The sequence below is a fragment of the Schistocerca nitens genome, chromosome 3 (genome assembly GCF_023898315.1).
Source record: "Schistocerca nitens isolate TAMUIC-IGC-003100 chromosome 3, iqSchNite1.1, whole genome shotgun sequence".
NCBI classification, from domain to species: domain Eukaryota; kingdom Metazoa; phylum Arthropoda; class Insecta; order Orthoptera; family Acrididae; genus Schistocerca; species Schistocerca nitens.
This window is the reverse complement of record NC_064616.1, coordinates 732,998,167-733,014,061: the sequence shown is the minus strand read 5'-3', so window position 1 is coordinate 733,014,061 and position 15,895 is coordinate 732,998,167. Positions and strand designations below refer to the sequence as shown.

General features: G+C 38.0%; 1 protein-coding gene across 3 annotated transcripts in view; it reads left to right on the top strand.

The window, feature by feature from the left end:
• Nucleotides 1-15,142, top strand: part of LOC126248706 (protein SET) — a 59,086-nt gene extending 43,944 nt beyond the window's left edge. Inside the window, exons 6-7 of one of the 3 annotated variants that reach the window (XM_049949999.1) lie at nucleotides 11,722-11,897; nucleotides 12,021-15,142. In XM_049949999.1, the coding sequence (XP_049805956.1) occupies nucleotides 11,722-11,897; nucleotides 12,021-12,046 (202 nt within the window). In that variant the 3' untranslated portion in view covers nucleotides 12,047-15,142. Of the gene's footprint in view, nucleotides 1-11,703; nucleotides 11,898-12,020 lie in introns of all 3 variants that reach the window. The other 2 variants (XM_049949998.1, XM_049949997.1) reach the window with 2 other exon arrangements.
• The last annotated feature ends 753 nt before the right edge of the window (nucleotides 15,143-15,895 follow it).

Sequence of the window (15,895 nt, the reverse complement as noted above, 5' to 3'; positions counted from 1 at the left end):
ACCTTAGCAAAGGATCTTGCAAAGAACCCAAGAAAATTCTGGTCCTGCATAAAATCGCTAAGTGCATCGAAGGCTTCTGTCCAGTCACCCATAGACCAGTCTGTTGTGACAGTAGAAAACAGCCAGAGGAAAGATGAAGTCTTAAATTTATAAATTTATTATTTGAACAAATCGTTGACAAAGGGGATCGTACAGATGTACCGTCATATGGCCGTTGCGCTGACACCCTTATGGAGGACATAGGCATCCCTGATGTAGAGAAGCAACTGAAAGAATTGAAAACAAATAATTCACTAAGCCCGTGTGTGATCCCAGTATGCTTTTACAGTACTCAGCTGCATTGGCCCCTTAGCTTTCATTTATCACAGACATCATGCCTAGTGTGAAGTCCCCAACTACCGGAAAAAAAGTTCTGACAACTCCTGTATATAAGAAGGGTAAGAGAATGGAACCAAAAAATTATAGACCAATATCCTTAAAAGCTTGCCTGCAGAATTCTGGAACATATTGTCTATCAGAATATAATGAATTTCCTTGAGGTGGAAGAGCTGTCCACAAATCAGCACAGATTTAGAAATCATCGCTCATGGGCAAATTCAGGTTGTTGCTTTCTCACATGAGCGACAAGAAAATTGTCAGGAGTGTGCAGTGGAAGTGTGATAGGTCTGCTATTTTCCTGTGTATACATAAACAATCTGACATACAGGGTGAGCAGCAATCTGTAACTGTTTTCTGGTGATGCGTGGTGTACGGGAAGGTGTCATCATTGAGTGACTGTAGGAGGATTCAAGATGACTTACACAAAATTTTTAGTTAGTGCAATGAATGACAGCTAGCTGTAAATGCAACAAAAAAAAATAAAAAAGTAAGTTTATACAGACAAGTAGGAAAAACAATCCCATAATGTTCAAAAGCATTAGCAGTGTACTGCTTGACACATTCACGCCGATTAAATATCTGGGTATAATGTTCCAAAGTGAAATGAAATGATCATGTAAGGATGTTAGTAGGGTAACGACGCACACATCAGACACATGATAGTCATTTGTGGTTCTCCTAGGTGAGGTACAGAGCAAACTGAATTAGCTGTATTTGGAAAATACAAGAAACAAATTATGCTCGGGATGAGTCTGTGAGGGAAAAGAAATTTCATGATGCACAAAAAACTGAATTATGAATTTGTTTTTTTGTGTGGACAAAAAACACTTGACAAAGATAACAAAGTACAGACAAAAAAGCTGGAAGCAATAATGAACCAAGTAATCCAAGGAAGATTGGAAACTGCAAGAACAATTATTTGGATATGAGAGTCAAAAAGCAGTGAAATATGATGGTCAAACTGTTTTCTCCCAGATGAAGTATGTTGCTAGGAAATATAGCAGTCAGCCTCTGTAAAAATGAATGATCGTTGAAGGAAGAACACACATGCTAATAAAACAAACAAAATGTTACTGTAAAAATATTTTTTCTGGTAGGTTAGTACTTGAAAAAGCTACGCACATAATAAATATTGCACAGTTCTCAAGGTAAATTTTAACAAAATAGTTTTTCACAAAAACTTGTGCTTCAGACAATAAGCAAACCACTTGGTATTAAAAATAAGACTAATACAAATTGACTGTGAAAAGGAATAGTATCACAAGTGAGTGAAATGCAGTAGAGTGTTGATTATCTGAACTAATTGGGGGAACATTGGTGTTGGGGAAACTGGTTCATTCAGATAATCAAATCAGCTTCATTTTCTGGATCAGTAGTTAATGAGATGCAGGTAGTGTCAGCATTGTCAGTGACAAGGTTTATAGTTTTGCTATCCCAGGATTTGGTGCCCTGGATCTGTATCGTAGACGCTCATCCATTCTTGAATGTCTTCATCAGATTAATGGCAATTGAATTCTGTGCATCATTTTCAATTAGACTTTGAGAACTTTCTTCCATACTTAAAATTTTATTGAAGCTTTTTTAATTTCATGTTCGTTTATTTATTTATTTATTTATTATAAATATTCTGTTCCTTTACATTGTCCCATGCGGCTCCAATCATCTAGGATGCATCTTTCAAATAAATATTTTTACGGTTTCTTAAGACTTTCTTCTCCCTTCTCTTCTCCCTCTAACAATAACTTACATAATAATTATTTTCGTAACACAGTTGGAAGGTTTTGATAATGACTTGATCCATGTGCTGTCATAAGGAGATCATGTTAGGTGTAAAAAAAAACATCACTTTTGCAAACTTATTCTTTCAGTTGAAGATATCATGGGGTGGATGTGTGGGTGCATTGTCAAGGAGCAATAATGTTTTCTCCCTTTTGCCATCCTTTAACTGATGAGTTTTTACAGAGGGTGCAAAAGCTTCCGTAAACTAATCCATGAAAATCGTACTACCCTTCAGTGCCCTCTTTTGTGAGTTGTAAACAGTAAGCATCCCAGACACATTAATGTGTTAGGAACAATGCGGTTTCTAACTTTTACCAGTGATGAGCATAGGCAGTTGGTGGCAGTAACATCAGTACAAGCTAAAGCAATAATATGATCCTTGCTTATTTTAGGATGAGGTGCATCTAATTCACAACATAAAGCAAGAGTTTTTCATTGCAAAGCTTTCCAATTGAAACCAGTTTCGTCAGCATCGTACGTGTTTTCAAGATCATAATCTTCTTCCCTCAATACGGCTGCTTGTTTGATTTTGAAAGAATTAGCAGACAAGTTTTTTTTCTTGTATTTGAATCTCAAAAATGTCACGTGTTGACATAAAGCATTTAATCGGCCAGTGCTTGCTTTAAAATTTGTTCCTGTGTTTGCCACTAGTAAACAGAATCGTATAGTTGTGTATAACTTGGTTGCGGATTCAAATTCCTTTAACCTTTTATTAATCTTCTTCTTAGCTCTCACAGAAAGGACAACACGTTTAGGTTTAGGCATTTTATATCACAATTATACTTTACGCGGCACAGTTGACACAAGTGATCATAACATAGTGCAGATAGTTACTATTGTTGGCAACTAGGCATTTGGGGGTGAGAGAGGAGGGAGGGTGTATGGAGGACTGAACCACAAAGATCAAAGTGGGGGGGAGAGACATGTGAATGAGTAACAGTTCGGTTGACTTCTGCTCTACTGTAATATCTAATTCAGTATTGTAGCATGAAACACAAATGGAAAGTTAGTTTTAAAGGAGTAGAAAAATATATCAGCATTAAATATAAGCTATTAAAGAAATGTTTGTATTAACTGGCCTAACTTACTCTCTTCCTTAAATAATTTAGCTCAGTTTTTGTCTGCAAAATGGTGTAATGTTCTAGAAACATCAATATTTTGTGCTCCTTTATTTTCAGTTGATGGTTTTACCAAACCAATAACTTTTTCTGACTTGTTATCGAACAGTAGTAATTATTTTCAGTTTGAAAAACAGTGCTCAGCTTTTGCAGTATTCAAAGGCACCATTAGATACATCAAAACTGCTCCCTAGACGGTAGGTCAACTTGGTACCAGTGAGCTGTTTTACTAGTAGCACTACTATGTCTCGCACACCAGAAAGTTTTGATATTTGCACATTAAGTAAAGTTCTTACCAACATCAACTGTGCTAGTAATGCAATGGAAATGTCATTAGAAAATACTGGTCTAAAAGTGCTTCATTTGTAAGGTGTTGGTCACAGGTGGTAGATTAGAACAAAAACTAAGCTGCTCTGAAAGTGTCTGTAATGCTTCATGTCTTGACGCTGCAAATTTTGTTGCAAATAAATAATGTCAGTCACCTTTTTAAAAAGTTGAACTCTAAATTTAGTCACTGGCTCTTTCAGCCTCTCGTCCTTGGAAATCTCATTGTAGGTGGTCTTTGCTGTTTTCATTCATGTGTGAGGGAATTCACACTCTATACCCCATCTTTCACTGATACTGAAAGCTTTGTCAAGCAGTCTGTCGCATAGTCCTTTAAAAGCATTTCTGTTAGTCCCATTCCTAAACGGTGACATGTAGCTATAATGTCCATAATCTCATATTGTGTGGTCTTAAGTGATTTTTCTCCCCCCCCCCTTTTTTTTCCATTGAGCTTCTAAAAGGGCACAAAAGTTTTAAGGCTGGTGAATTTTCCCATGTCTTAAACAAGGGGAAGGCCTCAGACATAGCCAACCAATTCAGCTCATATTTCGCAGGTTACTTGTGTAGAACCTAAAATGAAAGAACTCTAAGAAATTTTGACTCGACCACCTCATTTTTTGAGAAAGCTATCCTAAAAAGAGCATGATGTCCAATCAACTCAGAATTGACAGGATCGATAGATAATCGAAAATCGAGCATTTTTTCTCAATGTATATGGGGTCCGTTAACAGGTATTTTCTTAGAAATCGAGGAAAGACACTTCTTTTGACTGCTGCTTATGTATCCACAAGGTAAGAGCTGTTGAACAAAAGTGTCACTGGTGTAGTGACCAAGGCATCTGATTGCAGAGCAGAGAGACTTTGTTCAGTCCCTAGTTGTATTCTGAAGGTTTTTTTATTCATATTTTTTCCATTTCGAAATTGTAGGCAAAGGGGATTAATGAGGTATGTTAACTAGTAGGGAATAATAACAAGGTAGGCAAATAAATTTCTTAAACAATGTGGATTAGTAAAGAATGGAAGTTTTAATCCTGGTCGCTTCACAGTGGTTTTTTCCCTCACTCTGTTTAATGTTATCAATTTCCTTCAAACAGATAGATGGATGGAACTTGTCATAAACATTAGAAGTAAATATACTTGGAGCACCACAAATATCTTATGAATACAACTGCATCGTTCCTTCAGAAGATTCAGAGGGAAACAAACTTGGTTAACATTTAAAAATATTTGTTTTACAGGAATTTTGATGCGCACCACGCATATGATAACATTGAAAAATCAGTGCTGAAAATTGGCCATGGTTTATGCTGTAAACCATTATTACCTCTGCTTGGCTGTGCTATTCCCACTTCTTTTCCAGAAGCAGGCTGTAATTTTGTAACCTCGAAATAACATTTTTAACTTTGTGGTAAAAACAAAATTTAGTTTGCTAGTCCACAGGTGGGAAGTTTGATGATATTACATGTACTGTGCAAGTCGATTGCCCCCTCCTCATCTATAAACATCCTGTCATACATGAGTGTGTTAGTTTGTCCATCCCTAGAAATCCAGTATCAGACAAAACTTGTTTTTAAACATTGGAAAGTGCAGGCTGGAATGTCAACAATATTATGAAAAAGATAGATTGCTACTCACTGTAAAGATGACATGTTGAGTTGCACAATGAAAAGATTGTTACAAATAAGCTTTTGGACAAAGCCTTCTTCAGAAAAGAAATGCACTCACATTCGCACAAGCAAACACACCTCACACACACGACTGCTACCTTCGGTCGCTCTGGCCAAACTGGAACAGAAATGTGTTGAATGGTAGCAACAATCTGAAACAGGATGGAGAAGGGGAGGGATAACAGGATACGGGAGGGGAAGAGGCGTCTGCACTGCCTGGCAGAGCATGCAGGGACTAAAAGTCGCAAGACAGGGCTGACAGGAACAACGTTGGGAGGCTGTGGGGAAGGGAGAGCAGGTGAAAAATTAGTGAGTGGAAAGGAGAGGAGCATAGAAGGGGAAAAGGCAAGTGGATGCGCTGGCAGAGAGCAGTGCGCAATGAAGGTGAGGAGAGGCGAAGTGTGAAAAGTTGACAGAACAGAGGGGCCGGAAACAGTTGGATTGAGGATAGGGGGTAAGTAGATTACCACAGGTTGGGGCTGGGATGATTTTGGGAATGGAGAATTTGTTGTAAGGATCGCTCCCATCTGCACAGTTCGGAAAAGCTGTCAGTGGAGGGAAGGATGCAGATGCCGGGATTATGAAGCGGCCACAGAAATAGAGTATTTTATGTACAGCTGTGTGTTGTGTCACAGGGTAGTCCACTTTGCTCTCGGCCACAGTTTAGCAGTAGCCATTCATCCTTGTGGACAGCTCTCCCATCCACTTTACTTGGTCCTCCTCAACCCCTCATGCCACCTTCTTGGGTGCTGACCACCCCCTCTGATGGCTCCATCCACACATCTGTCCACATTAAACTCAACAACCACTACCTGCATTTTGACAGCTGTTGTCCTTTCCACACCGAAAAATCCCTCCCATACAGCTGGGCCATCCAGGGACGGCAAATCTTCAGTGACTAGAGATCCCTTGCCTGGTATGTTGAAAGTCTCACAAAGGCCTTCATGGATATCCTATACGCTGTACTCTATACCCCAGACCCACTTTGCAACAGATCTCTGGTGCCAGATCACCGTACACTGCCCCATTCTCACTAACTCCCAAGAACCATCTTCAAAGGAGAGCCCCCTTTTGTCACCCAATACCAACCTGAACTGGAACAACAGAACCACCTCCTTCATCAGGACTTTGATTGTCTATCGTCGTGCCCTGGAATGACACATACCCTACCCAAGCTCGCTCCCACTCCTTCGTAAGGTGGTGCTCCATTGCCCACCCAACCTCCACAACATCCTAGTCCATCCCTATGCCACCCCCAGTTCCAACCCCTTGCCACAGGGACAATGTGGAAGACCCAGATTCAACCACCAAACTGTGGCCAAGAGCAGAGTGGACCATCCTGTGTCAAAATGTGGAGCAGTACATAACATGTGGCACTTGATTTCAATGGCTACTTCACAACTCTGGCCATCTTCATCCTACCCTCTACCACCAGCTTATTTGAACTGCGCAGATGAGAATTATCCTCACAACAAATTCTCCGCTCCCAAAATCATCCGGGCCTCAATCTACAGTAACTGACTGTCCCCACACCCTACCCCCAACTGTTTGTGGCTCCTCTGTATTGTCACCTCACAATTTGCCTACCGTGCATTGCTGATCCACCAGTCTTTTTCCTCTTCTCTGCTCTTCTCCTTTCTGCTCTGTGTTTTTTCCCCTCCTGCTCCCCCCCCCCCCCCCCCCCACAGCCTCCCAATGCGAGCTCTCTCTCTCTTTCTCTCTCTCTCTCTCTCTCTCTCTCTCTCTCTCTCTCTGAGCTCTGTCCTGCCATCTCTAGTTAATGCATGCTCTGTAAGGCTGTGTTCCCCTACCCCCACCCATACCTTGCTATCCCTTCCCATTCCATATTGTTACTCCCATTTAACATATTTCTGTTCTAGTGTGGCCAGAGGTAGTATGTGTGTGTGTGTGTGTGTGTGTGTGTGACAGAGAGAGAGAGGGGGCGGTGCTTGCATGTGTGAATGTTTGCATGTTTCTCTTTCCTGAAGAAAGATTATTTGTAACAGTTTTTTCATTGTGCCTGTCTGCAAGTCAACTTGTCATCTTTATGGTGAGTACAATTTATCCTTTTCAAAACGTATCAGCAATGTAATGATTTTAAAATTTTCTTAAGCTAGGTTTTGTAAATTGAATTATTCTGTTTCCCGGATTTGGAGCCAGTGGAATAAACATTTTTTTAAAGAGTTGGTTAATCATTTCACCTCTGTACCCCGGGGACCAAATTAATTATTAATTTCTTATTAGCACAGGAAAACGTTAGGCTACAATTTTCCAGATGCTGTGATGCATATTGCACCGTCTACGAGTGCGTTATTTTATGTACACAGCCGACTGTGATAAAGGTTAGTGTCGCTCCCTTATGCAGTAACGTGCACCGAATCCTCGTCATTACAGCAATCTTACTTGGAATTGTTTTCATACAATGAGAGACTTAAAATTGTATTTCATTATTAGTTCAAATCATTTGAGAAATTTATTGGCCTACTTTCTTGTTATTCCTAATTGATTCACTTACTGTGTTAAACCTACTGTTCCTACCAATTTTGATGCAGAAAAAATACAAATGAGGAAAAAAAGAAAAATGGAAAGAAACTGCATAGTACAACTGGGAATTGAACACAGGTTCCCTGCTTCAGAGTCAGATGCCATGGTTGCTACGCCAGCAGCGCATAGCTTCTGGTTACGTAAGCAGCAGTCGACAAAGTTTCTTTCCTTGATTTGTAGGAAAATATGCATTTGTGGATGCCATATATGTTCAAAACTGTTCAGTTTTCCATTATCTATCGATCTCATCAATTTTTATTTGATTGCACATCATGATCTTCAGTGGCAGTTTTATATATATATATATATATATATATATATATAAAAGGGTTGTTGAGCCAAAAATCTTGGTGTCTGGTTGCATACAAGCAACTTGCCAAGTACAAGCCGAATCAGTTGTCCATGTTGGGGGCCTTCCATTTGTTATCGCTACACTTTGTTCATTACATTTCTTTATCATAACAATTATGTTTGGTAGAATCTTCAGAAAGTCTAAAAAACCCTTCTTGAATGCATAGGTAGTGTCATACCTCCCAGCCCAGCACTCCATGAACAAGTTTCTAAATGCTGCATCATAGCATGCTGACACCATAAAATTGTTAATGTTCTCAACTCTTATATAAAACAAGGCTGTCTTTTCTATTATTAGCCTCTGCATTCCCTTCGACAAAATTTAAACAGTAATTTGCGGTGTATGAGACACACATGAGCTGTTAATATCTCAGATTTTTACACCATTGCATATGTCACTCGTGATCCTTCTGCAGTGCCCATTGCATGTGGAATGGGGAATTTTTTGTATATGTTGTAGCAGGATTTTATTAATTCTGTGTGTCTGTTGGGTACTGGTGATGGGCTGTTACATGGTCAGCTTATGTGGAATGTAAACTGTCGCTGTTTTCAGCTCTGTGTTGTGATTTCAAATGTCCACAGCCACAACCAGTCGGACTACCCAGTGACAAACAAACAAACAATTTTCACCTATATATATTCAACATTAAAGAGAACACAACTACATAAAATAATAAAACTCAATAAAACAGATTACCTTTGAAAATGTATACAGGGTGTCCCAGAAATCTTTTGACAAACTTCTAGGTGAGATGGGGCACATCATTAAGGTTTTAGAATTGCTTAGCAACCAATGGCTACAAACATCAGAGGTAAGTGGTAGCAGAGGTGAAGATCGGAAAGGAAACAAGAGTGTGATTCATTGGAAACACTTACTGGACATCATGTAATACACCATGTGTACTCATTAATACAGCTCTAATGTTACAAGTATGTTTGAAGTTTGCACCATCAAACACCATGTGTGCCTGACACCTGCAGAGAATTGACTGCTGGACACACTCACACTGGAAGTTTCTTTGATTGTAGCAGCTGGGCAAATGATTCTTGCAACAAGATACATTTCAGATGCCACAGGATCGCTATATTTGAGACATGTCATAGTTTTGCACAGAAAGAAATAATGGCTTGATAAATCTGGTAAGTGTGGGGGCCAAGGAACCCATCCACCATGCCCAGCCCATCGATGTGGCAGTGGTCTGTTCAAATGCCTGTGAGTAGGCACATCATGTTCAAACCACATGCTGCCTCTCACATTTACTGGTAACATCCTCTGGCATGCTGGGAAGAACCTGTTCCAGAAATGTCTGATAATTCATGGTGGTAAAGCAGAAAGGTAAAAGGTATTGCCCGATTGAAGTGATGTTGTGCCATGTGGTGCCACATGCCATGTGGGGCTTCCTGGTGCTCACAAATGCTCATTGTGGTGATGGACTATGCCATACCTAGTAAATGTGGCCTCATCAGCAAGCAATAGCTATGCTGTGAAATACACATCTCTCCACTTGGCCATTTTGTTGCAGAAACCACTGTGCAAAAACTGCACCATTTGAGTGAGGATGAAAGATGTGTTAGGACTCGGCATTCAAGACACACTGCACACTGTTACGAGACATTCTTAAGCCTGAGGTAATGGCACGTATGCTGGTGCTTGGATTAGTCTCCACAGAATCCAACACATTTTCTTCCCTAATGACTAAATATACAAATTGTGACCAGCCCTCACTAGCCCTGCCACACCTTAATCACTTGCACAAACTGTGGTGCAGTTTGTCTGGGAAACATTGTCGATAAATGCATCTAGTGGCTTGTCCATTGCCCTCAGCTATTCCATACATTATGTGTGCATCTGAAAGTTCACATTTCGTATTTCATTCCGTGCTTCCTACATGCTGGCTAGTGCTTGAATGAGGAAACCCTCACATTCCCCTCCAGTACTCACACCTAGCGGAGTTCTCCTCCAGTACTCTCGTGTACAGCCCCACCTACGTTGTTGCGTACACCATGGGTTGCTATGCATGATGTGCATAACCACCCCTAGAAGTTAGTTGTCATATTTCTAAGACGCCCTGTGTAAGATACGCATGGTAGAAACACACAGTCATAAAGTAGCTGAATGGAGATGAAACTGGACAAACATTTTAACTGGAGCATTTGCTCCACAGATCAGTTGAAACAGACTAACCATAGGATGAACCTTTCCCACCCGAAGCACAAACACGAGTGCTGCCAGGATTAATCATTGTATTAATAGGTTTTACTGACAATCGGTTTTTGACTGATGATTGTAAATCGTGTCGTACTAGTTCAATTAACTTCCCTTTTTGTGTGTAAGTTCATTGTTGTTTACATAATTCTGATATGTTTAGAATGCAATTCATGAGCTGAAAATAGAACACCCAAGTTAAGCCACGATGTTGTATTTATTATACTACTCATAGGTCTTGTTCATTGAACAACATGCACTCAACAAAATGTCGAATCTACAAACTAATAAATATATGATGCCATGTTAACATGTCAAGCAAAGAGTAACACAAGGGATTTTAAGGACTGCTTTCATTTTTATATCAGAGTGGCATAATCAATCAGTTTATGGAATGTCACTGATGTCTATTAACTCTGTTTAACAGAGCCCGTGTTTGTAACAGCACAATGTTGAAAATTATCCTTACCTGTGGTTGTAATAATGCTGATCCTTGTCATACTGCCTGGTTGGTTGATTCAGCCATATTAATCACGAGGTAGAATTTTTCCGTGCCTTTCTTTTCGTTCCTTCTCGCTGTGTTTTTCTCACATCACTTTGGTATGACTCTTTCCTATTGAAAAATTATAGGTAATTATAATGATGAACTGTAAAAAAAGTCAGTAGTTTAGCTCATACCCAAAGTACTGGTTGTGGAACATAGCTGTTAACTACCAACACATAATGGACATCATGAACTTACATTGATGCATCTCATATTTTGTACTTAGCTACTTTTTTTCATTATCTTTTACTTCCTTCCTTCCCTTCTTTCGAATATTAGAGCCACCTCATAATCTGGGACCGCAACCTAATTATGTCGTTAGCTATGGTGCATGTAGGGTCAAAAGGCAACTGTACCTACCACTGACAACCAGAGAGATTCTCATTCCAGGAAACTTTATTTGAGTAATGTTACACATGTCCTCATCTCAACGCAGTTTTTAAAAAAACTGTATTATTTTTTATAATTGTTTCATCTTTTAACAAACTTGCAATGAAGATAAGTAAAACTCACTAAAATCAGTATTGTTATTTACATCTGTGATTTTTACAGTTAATGTGTATGATATGAATTAACATGACCTTTGCTAGTTAATAGATACCTCTTCAGATTTCTTTAAATATGCTTTTAATGTTTGTGGAGGCTATTCTCTCATGCTGACAGTCCTCTTTATTTTTTTAACTTTTACCTTTTCACATTATCTGTTCTATAAGATATTGTTTCATTATATGTAATAATGAGCACACGTGATAAAGTTACTGATGCATGTCCTAAATTATGTAATAATCCTCAGTATGTATGCTGCTGCTAGTGAAGATGAAGGAGATGACTCTGTGGTTGTTGTGGAAGACATGGAAGAAGAAGATGAGGAAGCAGAGGCAGAAGGTGAGGGAGATGATGATTGCGATGTTTTGGTGGAAGAGGAAGAAGAAGATGATGAAGACGATGATGATGATGAAGAGGAAACTGAAGAAGTGGGTGAGGAAGGTAAAATATTAGCATGCCTGCATGGGATACGTGTGTGTTGTCTGAAGAGTGTGTGTTACCTAGAAAGTAGCTAAAGTAAAAGTTGTGGAGTGTATGAATATACTTCTTTTTTTTTTTTTTCAGAGGAGGTTGAAGGTGGCGATGAGTGAGCGTTTTACGGGTTTCAGTGACTGAAAGTGTGTACTGAAAATCAGTGATGGACAATTGTGGAGGATTCCAAACCAGCACAGTCCCTGGCAGTGAGGCATTAATGTGTAATAACAATTGTAAATTATTATTAAAAACTGAAGTGATCGGACGTAATGTGAAAGATGCGCTGCTGTAGTAGTCATTTTCTTGACGTGAGTGAGTGACTGATCTTAAATAATGCTCATAAACTTAATGTTGGGTGTGCTGATCCTGCATTTTATGTTGTAGAGATATATTTTAAACTGTTTGTGTGCCACGCCTCTTTGCAACTGCCTGATATATCACAATTTTAATTTATAACCGATTCCACCTGTTTTATAAAATCAGACCATCGTGCTGCAGAAAATGGCACCTACATGATCAATGAAAAGGTAGAGGTAAGGGGCACATTTTGTATGCCAGATTGAAATGTTGTCAGACAGTCTCTCACTACCATTCTCCTGTGCCCACCCTCCACCCACTTTTCCACCTACCAACTGTCGTTTGTTCATTAGTTTTCACTGTGGTCTTACTTAATACCATTGTTTATTCCTCCCTCCCTCCCTCCCCAGCATCCCTTGCCCCCTTGTCTATGTTAAATTTTTGTTGGTGAATGAAAAAAAAAAGATTGTGGAAATATAGTATAAAGTTAATATATTATTTTCGCCTAAAATAACAGTTCAGTAATATATTATGTTTGAAATTAGTTCTACAGATCATGTTGTTTTATTTTGTTTGAAGTATTATGAACATGGTGTTCAGTCACTGAAAATGTGTTCAGACAGTAGATTCAAGAGTTTATTTATCTGCCCACCACCCCCTTGAAACTTAACAAGAGTAAAATTTGACTGTTCATGTTGTTTTTGTACTTGATTTTGTCCAATTATTGGTTCTATCCCCATTTATTAAAGATTATTGTCAAATGTGTTTTTTTGGCAAGTAGATAAAATTTAGGATAGTTCCCATATTTTCCATTAAAACATGTTGGACACTACCTATTTTCCAACTGTTCTCATTTAGATACTTCAATCCAGATTAATTTTCTATTCTTTCTCCTTTAAATTTACTCACATTTTTGGTACTTTGCAAAACGAATATGATAAAGAAAGCAATCAATTATTGATAACATTATTTAACTGGATAGCCCTGAAAGCTCTTCAATCACAACAGTCGTTTATGTGTGTGTGTTCTGCCGCCGCTTGCAAAAGAAATGGTGTTCTATAATCTATTTTTAATTTTTTACATTTCTGTGGTCCCATAAGGACCTGTCCTAATTGATTTACTTTGTGGAGATCAGTTACTTGCAAAGAAGTGAAGTGGTATCGATTCCACACCTGTGGAAGGCGTTTCTGCCTTTCGTGTAACTTTCTTCCCTCTTAGTGACTTTGCAAAACATACAATGTTTTGCCATCCATTTTTTAATTTTTTACACTTCTGTGGTCCCATATAATTCATTCTTAATGAATTTATTTGGTGGCTATCAGTTACTTGCAAAGAAGTAAAATGGTTTTCACTCCACATTTGTGGCAAGTGTCTAGCTTTTGAAAATAATGCTTCATAGCGCTTGATGGGAAACATTTTTCACACTGTTCTAATATATTCCAGGGTTGGTTTTCACTATACTTTTTTATTTAAAATACATTAAAATTGTGTGTATTCATTACCTAAATCCTCTCTGAAAGCACATCATCTTTTTCCTCACTTTCCTTGTATTTAAAGCAGTATAATTTTAAGCTTTCTACTGTTCTTTGTAGAAAACTTGCATGGTTAGATAAACCATAGCCAATGTTTTGTGCCATGCATTTGTTTTTTAGATGCAGTGTGTGGCATTAAAACTGATTTCCAAGGATACTTTGTTTTAAATTTTATTTCTAAAAAGAATAGCAAACTTAGAAAGCTGTTACAGCGGTTCCTCTACCCTTATCATTAATTGTTTTGTATTTAGGATTCCATCACAATCCCCATGACTTCAAAAGGGAGTCAGGTTGCTATGAACATACACAACTAATACTCTTTGTAGTTGCTGTAGTTATATTGATTTTTCACTGTAAGATGGTTGCCATTGAAAACATTTGTCTTAAAATTTCACACAAGTAATCAGTTTGTTACTAAAAATCTATAAATGTTTACATAATTTTATAAAATTTGTTAGTATCATATGGAAGTATACTGCACAGTGAGTTACCAACAACTATAAACACACTGGCTTCACATCACTGCTCTTCAACAGTAAACATGTTAAAGGATTATATTGACAAGTGCCATTTTGGTACTGCTACAGTATTGTTAAACTTACAGGTTCTCAGTTAGTTGAGACATTTAGATTTGTTCTCTTGTGCATTTTTCTCCCCTGTGTGAATATGTGGTGGTTTTAGTTTTTTGCAGTTGCAGTTGTTCCTTAATTTTGTTTGAAGAATAGCAACTTAATATGGTTGAGGATAACAATTTGTGATGAGACTACTTTCTTGTAATTTCGCATATTGTTATGATTGATGTTTATCGGAAGTAAATAGGCAAATGTGCTTTATGGTAGGAGGAAAAGAAGAGCATGTGCAAAATGTTTCCATTATGTTGAGCATTTACATTCTGTTAAAAGTGAAGTTACAGATATTGCTGCCAAAGTATTATATGTATTCTTTGTCTGAGCATTAAGTTTACTCTTCACATTTGTGAAGATTGGAACTGTGGGAGGCCTGTGAAATGACAAACATGGTAATAACTTTCACTGTTGAAGTACATTCCTCTGAAAGGTTGAAAAGAAATTTGTGGCATTTCAGAAGTACTACATTTCTCCAAATTCAGATGCAGAGGTAGCCATCTGTACTTTAGTTGCTGTCAGTTTCAGGAAATTTATTAACTGTATTTTTAAATAAATAATTTTGATACCCTATAATAATAGTAAATGTTGAAATCAGTGTTCCCAAAAGATGTAGTAACCGTAAGGTATTGAAGATATTAGGTAATAGTCTAGTTGTAATTTTCTGCATAGTGAGTTCATGAGTTCTGTAAATCTGTTCTGTATGCACAATGTAAAATATGATATACAGATTTTTTAAGAAAAAGAAAATCAAAATGTACTGTGTACCTTCACTTTATTTTGGAATGCTTTATTTGACTCACTAATAAGTTGTTTATGTATAAAAACTGTCCATGAGCAGAATGGAAAAATGTAACTTTTTTTTTTTTTTTTTTTTTTTAATTACTCCATATATTCATCAAATGGAAGTGTTATACCATCTCCCCCCCCCCCCCCTCTCTCTCTCTCTCTCTCTCTCTCTCTCTCTGTGTGTGTGTGTGTGTGTGTGTGTGTGTGTGTGTGTGTGTGGTTTTTTTTTTTTTTTTTTTTTTTTTTTTTTTTTTTTTTTTTTTTTTTTGGGGGGGAGTGCTCACAATATTCCCCACACCCCACCCTTACCCATTTCTGTGCCAATTTCCTGTGCCAGTCGCAGCTTTCCCAGTATTAGTTGTACAGTGTGTTTAAGTGTACTATTATGAAAGCTATACAAAATTCTACGTGACTTTACTATCGTGATGATTATAGTAGCTTTAAACCCTACATGTAATAAAGTAACTCTTTATATAACAAGACAAAACTCGCAGAAAAGTCAGTTGCCAATCTTCTGCACAAGTATTTCATTGAGCTGTAATTCGAATATGAGAGATCATTTAAAATACTGTATGATATTTGTTTCACTGTGTCTTCTGATCTTTTTTAATGTGATCTGAAATGTTTTATCAGTAGTTCCACATAGAATGTTGAAAAATCTAGCAACATGTGCTGTCTGTGTGAAAATAGGTAAGTATGCTGTTGAATGTAATCAAAAGTGGTA